The 12,686-nt window shown below is 44.5% G+C and overlaps 1 protein-coding gene across 2 annotated transcripts in view; it reads left to right on the forward strand.

Moving 5' to 3' along the window:
* Positions 1-3,409: 3,409 nt before the first annotated feature.
* LOC124059277 (Down syndrome cell adhesion molecule-like protein 1 homolog) overlaps positions 3,410-12,686 on the forward strand; it is a 94,479-nt gene continuing 85,202 nt past the window's right edge. For both annotated transcript variants that reach the window (XR_006843378.1, XM_046389143.1), the window contains exon 1: positions 3,410-3,822. Coding sequence is in view for 1 of the 2 variants with exons in the window: in XM_046389143.1 (XP_046245099.1) it covers positions 3,780-3,822 (43 nt within the window). In the remaining variant the exon portion in view is untranslated. The remainder of the gene's footprint in view (positions 3,823-12,686) is intronic.

The raw sequence follows: 12,686 nt of genomic DNA on the forward strand, positions 1-12,686 counted from the left end.
CATCGTCTTCCTCCACTCCGTCTCCCTTGCCTCCCTTCTCCTCAGCCATGCAAATAGTCTCATTTGCAAATATGAAAAAACAAGTGAGGGGTGGGGGGGGTAGGAGAGAGAAATGGAGAGATGAACCTCCTGCAGAAGAAGGTGCCCCCCCCTGCACACACACACACACACACCACCTTCGCCCCTCACCCCCATCCTCTCGTTATCCTCCCCAGCTCATTTGAATAAATTAACACCCCTTGATGTCTCCTGTGCTCACGCACGTACTCTCATGCAAAAAAAAAAAAAAAAACTACACAAACGCCAGCTCACGCGTACTCACAACGAAGCAAACACGCAACTCCCAAATACACGCGCCTGCACACCTGACTGTTGGGTATGAGAGCAGCCAGAAATGTATGTCCTGCGCTTTGCTGCCGTGTAGACACATGCTCACACACACACACACACACATCCTCTGATGTGCTGATACACACTCTCACACATCTGCCACAACAATCACGCACGCTTGGTTAAAGGCAAACACACTCCATTGGTTGGCGCCTTCCTGTTAATGTACTGCAGCACGGTGGTGTGTGATTCATATTAGCCTAATGCAGAGGCTCGTTGATACACGGCGGCATGCAGAGCTAGCTTGGCGGCCCCTGCAGAGGAAAAGGAGTTCTGCAGCACATTGCTTGGTTTTGACAATATTTAGGTGTGACAGTTAGCACAAACTGCAGTTTTTTTTTGTGTGTGCGTCTTTAACCACCATAATGTGGTGTTTCAAAGGAACACAACTCCTCCATTTGAACCGTCTGTGGGAGGTTTGCCTCCAGCTCCCCCCAAACCACGATGCTCCCCATTCCTCCAGCTTTCTCCCCCGTTCTCATTTGGATCCGTGTGACCTTGGACAGAGCCAAGCAGTAGCACCCTGTGCCCCTTTCCTCTCCTAATTCTGACCTTGCTGAGGTTTCATTCGGCCGGCGGCTGTGCATTAATACTGGATACATTAGCGCTAATATGATCCTAGCATGTAGTCAGGGCCTGAGGGGGACTTTGATTGTCTGAGCATTAACATCAACATCCACATTAACTTATTCGCCTCAACACACTCCCTCTCTCTCTGTCTGCCCTACGCCCCCCTCCCTCTGCTTTCTGCTTTTCTGCTGCCCTGCTCATCCTCTTTTCTTCCTCAGTCAACAAACCCTCTTCCTCTCACTCCCCTCCTTTCCCATCTCTTTCCCTATCTCCAGGCAACGATGGAGCAGAGTGATGGTGGAGAGTGATGGAGATGAGTCACATGGCGCTGTGGGTTTTTTTAGCGGTGTGGTGGCAGCCTGTCCTGGGTCCTGTCCTCAGTGACAGTCACTTGAGCTGTCTGGGAGCTGCTTGCCTTTTCTCTGGCCTGGCTGGCCCAGCTCAGCCTGTCAGTCTCCATGATGATCACTGGGTGACATACAGTACAACCTGCTTGGCGCTGTCAGGCCGGCTCACATCAGCCCCCTTAACCAGCTTGCCACACTGCCTTTTTTAAGTCCTGACAGAGACTTCATGCGTTACTGTTCGGGGGTTGCTGGGTGGAGCTTGGTCTGAGTGTCAAGGTGTTAGGTGCTGTTACATGACCGGTTTGTCACAGGGAGAGGAGAAGGAGTATCGAGGAGCTGAACACATGATGTTGAGACTGATTATTTTGCCCGAGGGCTCTCAGGTTCCTAAACCACGTCACTCACCATGCGCTCCAGGTTGCACTTTTAAAGCCAGACTGAGGTTTGTTGCTTGGCAAGTGCATACAGCTGGAAGTGTGTTCATCTGTTAAAAACAAACAAACAAACAAAACAAAAAAAACCCCAAGCAACAACAACAAAAAGAAAAACTAAGCGCACATCCGGATATACCAAACGTGTAATGGAAGTCCTCCTGAGTGCACTCTAAATGTATTCCCGTCATCTTTGTCGTATTGGTGTGTGTGTGTGTGCACGTTTGTGGTTCAGTTTGAGAGAGAATGAGAAGGTGCGTGGGTGTGTGTGTTTCCACCTGTTACATAATACAGAGTGGAGGCAGAGAGTGCTGCCTTCCCTGCCACGCTACAACGGCTCTTTGGTAGAAATGAGAGCGGCCACAGCTCTGTTCAGCAAACCAGGACTACTTTCGGTTATCACACTCAAAACACCACATCATATTATGGAGAGAGAGACACACACACACACACATAGAAAGAGCAGAAGTGGAGGTTATGTCAAGAAGTGTACGTGTTTGATGTCAGATAAGTAGCTCGACTGAGTGGACAACGAGTAGCGCGTCCGTGGCTGATCTCAAAATGGATGAAAACAACAATCAGCTGTGCTTTGGTATTCATTTTTATTGTGTGTTGACCATTCAGCTGTTGAACTGAATGAGAAGTAAAAAGGAGAGGAGCTTTGCACCCATGCAGTGTTGAGTGCTCTGAGGCCTTGTTGATCAGTTCAGTTGTTCAATTTTTTATATATATAATAATTGATTTTAGAGTGAAGTATGGCACCAGAAAAAGTTGTTTGCGAAGAAAATTATTCTCTTAGTAAAGGTTTAAGATGAGTCCCAAACATGGACCACACGTCAGTAGATCAGGTGGTACATGCTGATACTGCATCAGGTGAGGCATCCACTCCGGCTGCAGTGTAAACGTGTGAAACACTGCAGAACTTGCAGGTCACTCCTGTCTAATGCTCATGTTTAAGGTAGTTTGTTGCTTCAATTCTCAGCATTCGAAAAAATTGTATTACTGTCTTAAATATATGAACTTTTTGGTTTTGTTTTTTTGTAATGTAACGAAACGGTAAAGATACTTGAAAGAAGATGACGTTTTGTTCAGAGACGCGCGGTTGTCCAGCCATTAAACAACCAAAATGACCGTCATCAGTGCGTGTGTGAGCGCGCAGTACACTGAATGTGTCCGTGGGTGAGAGACAGTCAAAGATCGAAATTATTGACCACTGACAGTATTGCCCTGACACGCACATTTTTTAAGTCAAGCTAACGCTGGATAATTCGCCTGTGTTGACTTTTAATCTGAAAACTATTCGGTCTGTTGTATAGAAAAGTGATTTAAGCGCCACGAGTGTTGGTAGCGACACGCAGGTGCGCGGCGCAGAGCGGAGCGCATTCCCACTTTCCCCTTGAATGAAGCGGAGGCTTCAGCTTCTCTGCGCTTCTCCTGCTGCTCATCCGGCAATTCACACTCCAAAATGTTCTTTCCTAACTCTTGACGAGGGAACATTGTGTTGGTGCGGATATTTTTTTTTACTTTCACTTTCACTGCCAAGCAAATGACAAGTGACTTATGGAAAATCTGGAGGTGATTTGCATGAGAAAAACGCGCGTCATTTTCGTCCAACGGCTCTTTTTTTTTTCTTTTTTTTAAAAAACCTCCTTTGCATAAAAACAACATTTCGGTGACTTGAAGGTACGTTCTGGACTTTGGAGCTCCGTCAAGCTGCCGGACAAAAGCTGAATTTGCCCCCCCCCGCATTAGTGAGTGTAGCTCACCTCTCCAACCCAGCGCATCCTTAGGATACTGGGGGTGGAGCGACGGCGCTCTGTCCCGGTAAGGGGAGGAGAGAACGGGGAGCAGAGGCGGTACTTTCTCCGCGGCTCGTTTCTCGGCGCTGGAGAGTGTGGGACCAGGGCTGGAGAGACCGCCGGGGAGCATCAGCAGAACCAGTCCAGCACGGAGTCTCGCCTGGCCGACCGCTGCGCCGTGCACTCTTTTTTTGGGGGGGGACTGCACAACATTCCTGTGAAATATAACTGCTTTTAATGGCATGTGGCTTGTAACTTTACTTCTGCTGTATTCTTTGCAAGAAGGTAGGTTGGAAATGTATCTCTTCAAGTGTTGCTTTTCTGCATGCTGCCTTCCTCTCCTGTGCAATGTTCAACTTGGCTGTGCGTGTTTATTGGCTCCTGAGGCTGATAAATGTTGCTAAATTGAATTTATGAAATTCTCAAAGGAGGGACGGGGATAACAAATCAAACTCTAAATTACCTTTTGAATGAAGACTGTTAACTTTTTTCCCCCCTTAATGTTTGGAAATGATGCTTTCCTGATCAGCCTTCATTTTCCTCCTGAACCAGAGCTCGGATTTCTCTTCCGCTCTCTGTGTCTCACAATGATTACCTGGTAATATGATTTTACCAGATGTATATATATCTAGATAAAGCTCCTTATGAGGACAAATTTAACATGCGCTTCATTTGGATGAACAGTGAGGAAAGCCACATAGATCTAAAAAGTGCACACCACGTTCGTTAAGATGGCAAAGACGTCGGCATTTGCATTTTGCATGATGAATATGTGGAGGTGTCGTGAATATGGAGGCTGTTGAGCAGAAGGAGAGGCTGATAAGGATCTGCAGACGCGCGCTGCGATAGACAGGCGACCTCAAGCGCTGAATGCTGGCTGCACAGCTGTGGGCTGTTTACTCGCAAAAGTCCAAGAGGGCAGAGGAGCGGAGTTTAATTTATATGCTGACTTTTTTTTTCCTGTCCTGTCCCGACACAAATAAGGTGTTGGTGCGCGCGCCTGGGGATGCAATGAAGGGAGGGGAGTCCCTTGGGGTTAAAGCATCCTCTTTATCAGGGATTTTTTTTTTTTTTTGGAATGAACACAGAAATAGCGCTTAAACGCCAGTTTGTGTGTGTGTCTGTGTGTGTGTTGAAGAGAGTGTGTGTGGCGGTAAGGGTCAATATATTTTATGAGAGAAGTGTGAACTGATGCTGGGGGTATTGAGCGCTGGCCTTTAATTTGTAGATAATGTGCCCCAGTTGGATATTTAAAAGACGAGGCCATATATTACAGTTCAACCAGTTTATTTTCTTTAATAAAATATAGGAGTGTCTGTCTCTCTCAGTGTGTGTGTGTGTGTGTGTGTGTGTGTGTGTGTGTGCAGACTGAGTTGTTATCATCATCCCTGGTCTAATTATTCATCCACCATTTTCTGTGGCACCAGATTCGACTGATTGGCTTCGCTCTAAATGCTGCAGATAGGAGAGAATGAATCAGTTTTTGCCTTTTAAAATATAAAGTCTTCTGTTCTTTCGTTATTAATCAACTCCTGTCACTTCGTAACAGCCACACAGTGATAAATAAAAAAAACGAGGCAAGATTTTTGTTTTTCACTTCATTTTACGCACAGGCAGGTCTGATTGTAAACCTTTTTCAGTTGACACATTGGAGAAATTGTAAGCGTGTGTTTATACATGTGGGTGTGTTTCATCGTCCTGGTCTCCATCACTGGCCTTGGCAGTGCCCTCTGCCAGGCTGCAGCTGCGTTGAGGACTTCTTTGCTGTTTTGTTGTATGTAATTGGATTACAGGGTCTATTTCGATTATACACACTGTACATCGCCCTGTCCCGTGACTGAACGAGATGGGCTGTGTGTGTGTGTGTGTGTGTGTGTGTGGTGAGGGGAGGAGGGGGGGGCTGAAACAGCCACTGGAGCGGAAAGAGTGCTTGAGATGGGAGAGATGTAGATAACGCAGTGGAAAACAAACTTCCATTTTCCGTTGTTTTTCAGCGCCGTGTTCCGCTCGTTTTGCACGAATCAACTGTCATTTATTGTCTCGTGTGGTTGCTGTGCATTTTAGATATTTAGATATATATGTTTTTAGTAAACTTTTAATTTAAGGGGGAAAGGTGGGTCCATTATCATACATGCATATGCATCAGTACTGCGTATTTTTCTGTCTTGGCCGCGCCTCCTAGAATGGCACACAATTCTCTGCTTATTTTCTATTTTCTTTTTTTTATCATCAGTACGAAAACGTAGCACAGGTCACACTGCTACATAATTTTAAAGAGAATTTAGTCTTTGTGTTTCTTTTCTGTCATTAACCCGACATTCGTGATTACTAACCGTTTTGTTGCTTTCAGCACACCTGCACCCGTGAGTGCGGAGAGGAGGGGTGGGGGACAGGGATGGAGAGATGATGGAGAGATGGAGGGGCTACACTCATTCTTCTTTGTCATGATTTGGGAGGTTGCTTGTCATTTTCTGGACGTGAAATTGAGACAAACTCAGCTGACGGCTGCGTAGAAATCTGCTCCTATAGGCCTGATAGGCCACAACAGGGCCTGAGAAATTGGAAAAGGCTTAAATAATTGTAACATGTAGTACATTTTTAAAACGGTTAGAAAAACGACAGTCCTTTTGGTGGCGAATTTTGGGGATATTCAATCAGTAATAGTGTAAATTTCGAATAAGAACTGCCATGGAGTGATCGAGACGGAGTGAGAGCTCTTGCTATAATTATTTCATCAATTAATGTGATTCCGGTTTTATCCAGTTTTGGTCGAGAGGCCCCCTGCGACACGTACTCGACATTAAACTGAATTTTGACTGTTTTACGGTGTTGGTCCTGCACAGACATGAAACACTTTGGCTTCCATGTTGTGCCTGTACTTAAATTTTATTTGTGCATTGGATGGACAAGGATAGTAGACTATAGTTCCCCCCTTTGTCATTTATTTAGGCTCGTGTTGCGTGTGTGTGTGTGTGTGTGTGTGTGACCTGTCTATCTGTGAACTATCAGATCAGATGAAATGTTAAGCAGTTTAATGTCAGCACATTTTGCTGTTGTTGTTTCCAAAACAGGCCCAATGCAGACACTTTCATAACCATTTCAGTACATGCATGCAGTATGAAGGGTACTTCAGGTACTTTAGGTATCTGACCTGCTGTAAGATCACCTGTGTGGCGCAGTTCAGAGTATTTTCTCATTCCTTCACAAGGGGCTCCTGTGTGCTCCTGAGATGGGTCTGAGCCGCTGATTTGCGGCGCTGCGGACCACGGGCTGTGTGTAAATCTGGTATCAAAACAGATACGGAGTAGAGGAGAAGTGCTTGGAGGGGGGAGCCCAGTAATTGCGGTATGAGTCAGACTCTGGTGGCTACTAGGCTTCACCCGCACGATGCGTTCAGATGCTGCGTCTGGGTTGGACAGCTGAGGCTTCAGTGGATGTTGGAAGCAGTATGAGAACAACTTCGGAGTTTGAGACTCTTCTCTCTGTGTGTCATTATCTTTATGTATAATGGTCTAAAATGGCGGTGAATTTGTTCTTATTTGGGCACTGTGAAGGGTTTCGTGTGACATATAGTTCAGTATTCACTGTTTTTGTGTATTTGATGCGAAATAAAAGTGATCTGTATAGAACTTGGGCGGGGAGAGGATATGCTGAGGTTTTTATTTTTGTTTAAATTACATTTCAAATATTCACTCAAGTCCCTTATCGTAGTTAAACTACAGTATCAATCGACAGTAATGAGTGGCATCCCCTCACTGATTTCGAGACCTACATATAAAGATTTGTTTGTGCTCAGTCCACACAGTCATACCGAACAGAAATTGATCATTTGGATGAAATTCACCCAATCTGTCCACTGCGCACATCTGCGATGACGCACAATCTTTTCCAAAAAAAAAAAAGACTACCTTATCACAACATGAAAAGGGTATGCACTCTACATCTTATTTCTCCGGCTCCGAGTCCCGCTGTGCCTGCACAACCTGTCAGTTTTTCTTGGAGAACGACAGCTCCGCGGTATAATAGCTACATGTCACTCTCAGGTTAACTCGCCTCCCTCGCTGTGCTCCGGCGAGCAAAGCCTGTTTTCACTGTCAAGCGTTGGTGCTCTGCTTTTGGCATTTGAACCGTGCAGCGCAGACACGTCCAATGTGAGCAAGCCAGCCGGTCTCACATATTCAGCCTGGACATTTTGTTTGCCTAAACACACGAACACGTCGGCCAAGCGGCGTGAGATGATCCTTTCAGTTACGGGATCTGCGCATCAGTGCAGATCTCTATACTTTCATCTAAACAGGAAACACTCCTAACAAACTGATTTGGTGATTATTTTTTTCTTTTCGCTGAAGACAAATGATATTTTCATAAGAGGACAGTAGTCCACGAAAGGACTTAGTAAAAGGGATAATCCGCACTGATCATCTACAGCCACCACGCACCACTCTTGCAAAAAAAAACAATCTCAACTGTTCCCAAAAGTCTTCTTACAGTTTTTTTATGCTCACCCAGCTGCTCTCCATAGCAACAACATTGTCCCTGCGGTAAGAACTGGACTTTTGACCGCTCACTCAACAGGTTTTACTCACAGCAGGAGTGTCCGGTAGCCCGGTGCCCTCTCCATTACGCACAGAGGAAGACTGAAGCTCATGTCTTCAATGACAAAAGAATCCAACAGCCACACTCCGCTCATCTTTCTCCTGTTCTGTTTACTATCAAACAGTTTACGGTCCTGTCTCTGAGGGAGAAGAGGAAGGGAGAAAAAAATCATTTCTGCAAATCCAACACTCACTTCAACAGCAGGAATCAGCCTTTTGAAGTGGGAGATGTACATTTTCAAATGCTGAAATGGCTGCTAATACTTTACTGACACAGCATAAACTGCCCCCCCAGCCACCCCCTGCCCGTGTGTGTCTGCATGCATGGTGTGTGTTCACATCCCTAATAGCCATGCAATCTTTTGTCTCGACTACAGTGTTTCTCCCTGTGAAATCACGCCACATTAGAAATGAGTTCCCTTTTCACTACACACAAAAAGCAAAGAGTCACATTGTCATGCAGCCAACATGCATATCTCAATCTGGAGTCATTTTATAGTGAATGAGCAGCACCCTCTGTCAAACATGATCATATCTTTAGCCTTTTTATGTTCTGATCCATTTCTCTGTAGCATCACTGCAAAGACAGTGTTGCCGCTGACTTCAATGCTTCAGCTGTTATTTGGCCTGAATGTGTTTTGTGTGCTGTTATCTGTAGTGCTACATGCTTCACCACATGGAAAATCTACTTGCTGTTATGAACGTATACGTGCAATCTCAAATGTATTTACGTGACTTTGTGTGTATTTGAAGGAGAGGAAGAGCAGGAGGGAGAGGGATTTATGGCCCTGTTTTTCTATGCACGTGATGGTATGAATCTGTGTGTGTGTGTGTGTCTGAATGAATGTAGATGAGCCAGAAAAGGCTGCATTATGCATAGCGGTTCACCATAGGCAATATCCTTGCTTCTCCAGCATACATATTCATACTCCATTTTCATATCCACTGCAAGAACAGGGGAAAAAAAGTGCAAATGTATTTGAGTGTACAGCAAAGAAAGAATTGAGTCAAAAGACAAACTGAAAAGGTAACACAGGCAGAAAGAAAAGTGAAGGTTAAAAATAGAGGGAGGGGGGGATAAGAAACACAGAGGAAAAACTGTGAGGGGTTCAGCCCACAGGAAAGAAGTTTCAGGGTGTTTCAACCCAAATCACCTTCTTCATTGTAATCAATGCATCCTGGCCTGAAGAAGGAAATCAAAATACAGTTCATGTTTGGATGAGTGCTGCTCCTTTGCTCCTCCTTTCTCTGCTGGGGAAAAGGGTGGAGATGGAGCCTGGGGCTACAAAAGGACTCTGATAACCATCTGAGGTTTGTTGCCCAAATAAAGAGGGAAAACTAGGTTATTGTGCTTCATGCAGTTTGCGTGAGATGTTTGCAGTAGATTATGATATTTGACTGACTTGCATTATTTTTTTTTAGTTTCCCTGCAGTCATCGGTACGTTTTATTCCAATTTCATGGAAAGTCTATAGGACAACATGTTTCTGTTCTCAATCAGGCTACTTAATGCAACTTCCTGCATTTTGAGATGAAAATAATGCCCGTGATTGCTGTCCCATTTGCATAGCTCAGCTGTCAGATATCTTAAAGAGGTCAATGCTCCAGGGAACATAAGAAAATAAGAACTGCACTGTTGTCCAACAATAAATAGCTCTCCTATGTGTATATCATATTGCACATGACTCATAGCTTCAGCCTAGGAACCCCTTATGCCGAGAGAGGAGATGCGAATAGTTTTTGGACAGATGCTCCATCTTCTCAACCTCCACAGTCACCCTTTGTCATTCCACGCTGATGTTTTGACATCAGCCTCCAAACCAGTACTGACACTTGGTCTGCATCTTTATGACGGTCTCTTTTGCTGGACGCCCATAATCTGTGTAGCCAAGGCTTGCTTCCGTGCTGTTGTACACACATGTTTTTGCATGCGTGGATGTGAACTCAGTGACCTGAATTCATCCTTCAGGACCAAAGTGATTGGTTACAGGATCATAAGCTGCTGCTTTTTAGAGGTTTTTCACCATTGGTTTGAGTTGTTGCATCCAAGCACTTTTGAATTTGGCCATTTCTCTTTCCACTAATAAGATTTGCTTATTTAGTTCATTCAGGTTTACACGTTATCTAGTTTTAGAGCATAAATGGGAATAAGCAGTGGTTTCCCAATGTGGGGATCAGGACCCCTACAAGGGATCGGGGAAAAAATCTGAGGAGTTTGGAACTGACTAACAAGCTAGCAAAGAAGCTATTTCTGCTGCACAAAGTTATTTATTTATTTACTTATTTATTCAGACTTTTCTCTAATCTATTTATTACTGGATAAGTTTACCTTTTGTAAGCATCTAGGAAGTTTTATTAAAGAGTATTTCTGGTATTTTTTGAACCTGGGCCCTATATTTACGTATTTTGGTGTGTAGATGATTTATACTTACCAAAATCTTTGGAACTGATTCATGAAATTGCCTCGGCTGGCAGCTGTGACACAGCTGCAGCGGTTGCAACGTAATTCTTTGGAGCAACGCTCGCTGTCAAAGTTACTTAAAAATGTGGGGGTTTTTTTTGCCACTCACAGACTGAAATTGTTACTCTATGTTATGTCAAATTATGGAAAAAATCCCTACACAGGAATTGGCAGAAATAATTTATTTCCAAAGTTCTGGCTGAATATTCATCTAATTTTAAGTGAGGCAACAACTGCAACAATTTACTGGTTTGGTCTGCAGTAACCTTCGAGCTGCCACATTCAGACTGTATCCTTCACTACAAAGCTTTGCATGAAAAATAGTCAGAAAGTGAACATAAAAGTCAAGACCTTGACCAAACCTGCTTAAAAATACCTAAACGTGGAGGATCACTTGGCTTTGTACGTGCACCCACAGATTGACCCCAACCACCCTTTTCTCTGTGGTGAAATACAGTCTCTGTGATGGCCATCCCATCTATCAAACGTGTGTGATGAATGAGTACTTGAGGCAATTTGATAGGCCTGCATTTTTGGGAACTGCAGACTTGAAGGACAACATTATTTTGTGATGATCAGTATGTGAAAGGATGAAGATATTCTGAACACAAATTCTTGTACAGTAATATTGTTACTTTCGTGAGGGCTTTTACAGCTAAAATAAACTATTTTTGTCTTGAAATTCTCTGCTCCTAAAAATAGCATTTGTCATAAGAGAGAAGCAGGTCACTGTTACTGGTATCATCTGCTTATAGTTCCTTCCTTGTTTGCTCGTGTAGAAACTCTTCCGTGTGTGTTCCTCACCCAGCCGCACGTTTCACAGTGCTCTCCGTGGCACCGAAAGTGCAGATCAGTCAGCCTCGCGGCCTATGAGAGCGACTGACATGGATTCCAACTTCAGGGTGGATTGAACTTGACCTGAATTCAGATTTCTGAACACAGAGGATCTGCTCCATTTTATAGGCGGGAGAACAACGTACTCTCTACTGCCTCAGCCTCTGCTTGTTGGCTGAGTTTGACATCAAGAACTGAGGCAGTCATTTAACATTAACCTCTCTATCCCTTTGGCCTTACCACACGCATATACGCACACTCGCTCTGTTGCTCACTTGGTTGCATCCAAACACCTTTGCACCTGAGCACCTTTCACCCCCCAATCAGCCACCCGTGTCCCGTCTGCAGTATTTCGCTCCCCGTCTGGCTCCTCGATCTCCTCTTTCCGCTCTACACCCACACGTACATGAGAACCAGGGAAGTCGGACATCGGCCTCCCACAGCAGTGCGATTACAGAGTGGATTGACTGTGTGAGTCTTAAATGTGAGAGGAGATTATATGGGTTTAACTCTGTGCGTCTGGCATACAAATTCCAATCGCATGCCTGTCAACACTGCCTGTCTCTGTTGAGGCAGGAAAAGACAAAAGGATGTGTGTGTTTGTGTCTTGGAGAGGATATCTGGTAAAGGGTGAAAGAATGATGGATGATGGGGAAAAGACAAAGAAAAATATGAACAACTCTGAAAGATAAGGTAGAGGGGATGCAGATAGATGGACGAAGTGGCAGAGAATGAGGGAGAGAGAGCGAAAATCACCTCATGTTAGTTTGGGTTTTATCCGTAATCCCTGCATTTTACTTGGAGCCTTTTCTCATGTGATTCATCCCATTCATGTCTTGTTATCAGTGTCATTATGTCAATGCCTGTTACTGTTTATACCGGACAGAACAGATATAAAAATGGTCTTTTATATCAACCATTTATCCATCCTGCCATGTGTTAAATTCCTAAAAAAGACAGCCAGTGGGCTTTTGTCTCTCCTTTAATAGCTAGTTACTAATGATATCCACTGATGTGGAGGATCTTTAGAAATTAGAGCCCAAATGACATCTGATAGCATCTTTATATCTCCACTGATGTGCCTTAGCCAACACCCTGGTTTCTCCCAGCGCAGAGAGAATTTAGGAGACAGAGCTAATCCAGCCATTGTTGACACAATCCGGGAAAAGGGATTAATTAAGTATCATTGTCTGAGAAGAAACTTCTCTGGATCGGGGCGCAGCGTCTTCCCCTGGCCTCCAGCCAAGCTGAGCTCAGCAC

The sequence above is a fragment of the Scatophagus argus genome, chromosome 5 (genome assembly GCF_020382885.2).
Source record: "Scatophagus argus isolate fScaArg1 chromosome 5, fScaArg1.pri, whole genome shotgun sequence".
NCBI classification, from domain to species: Eukaryota; Metazoa; Chordata; class Actinopteri; family Scatophagidae; genus Scatophagus; species Scatophagus argus.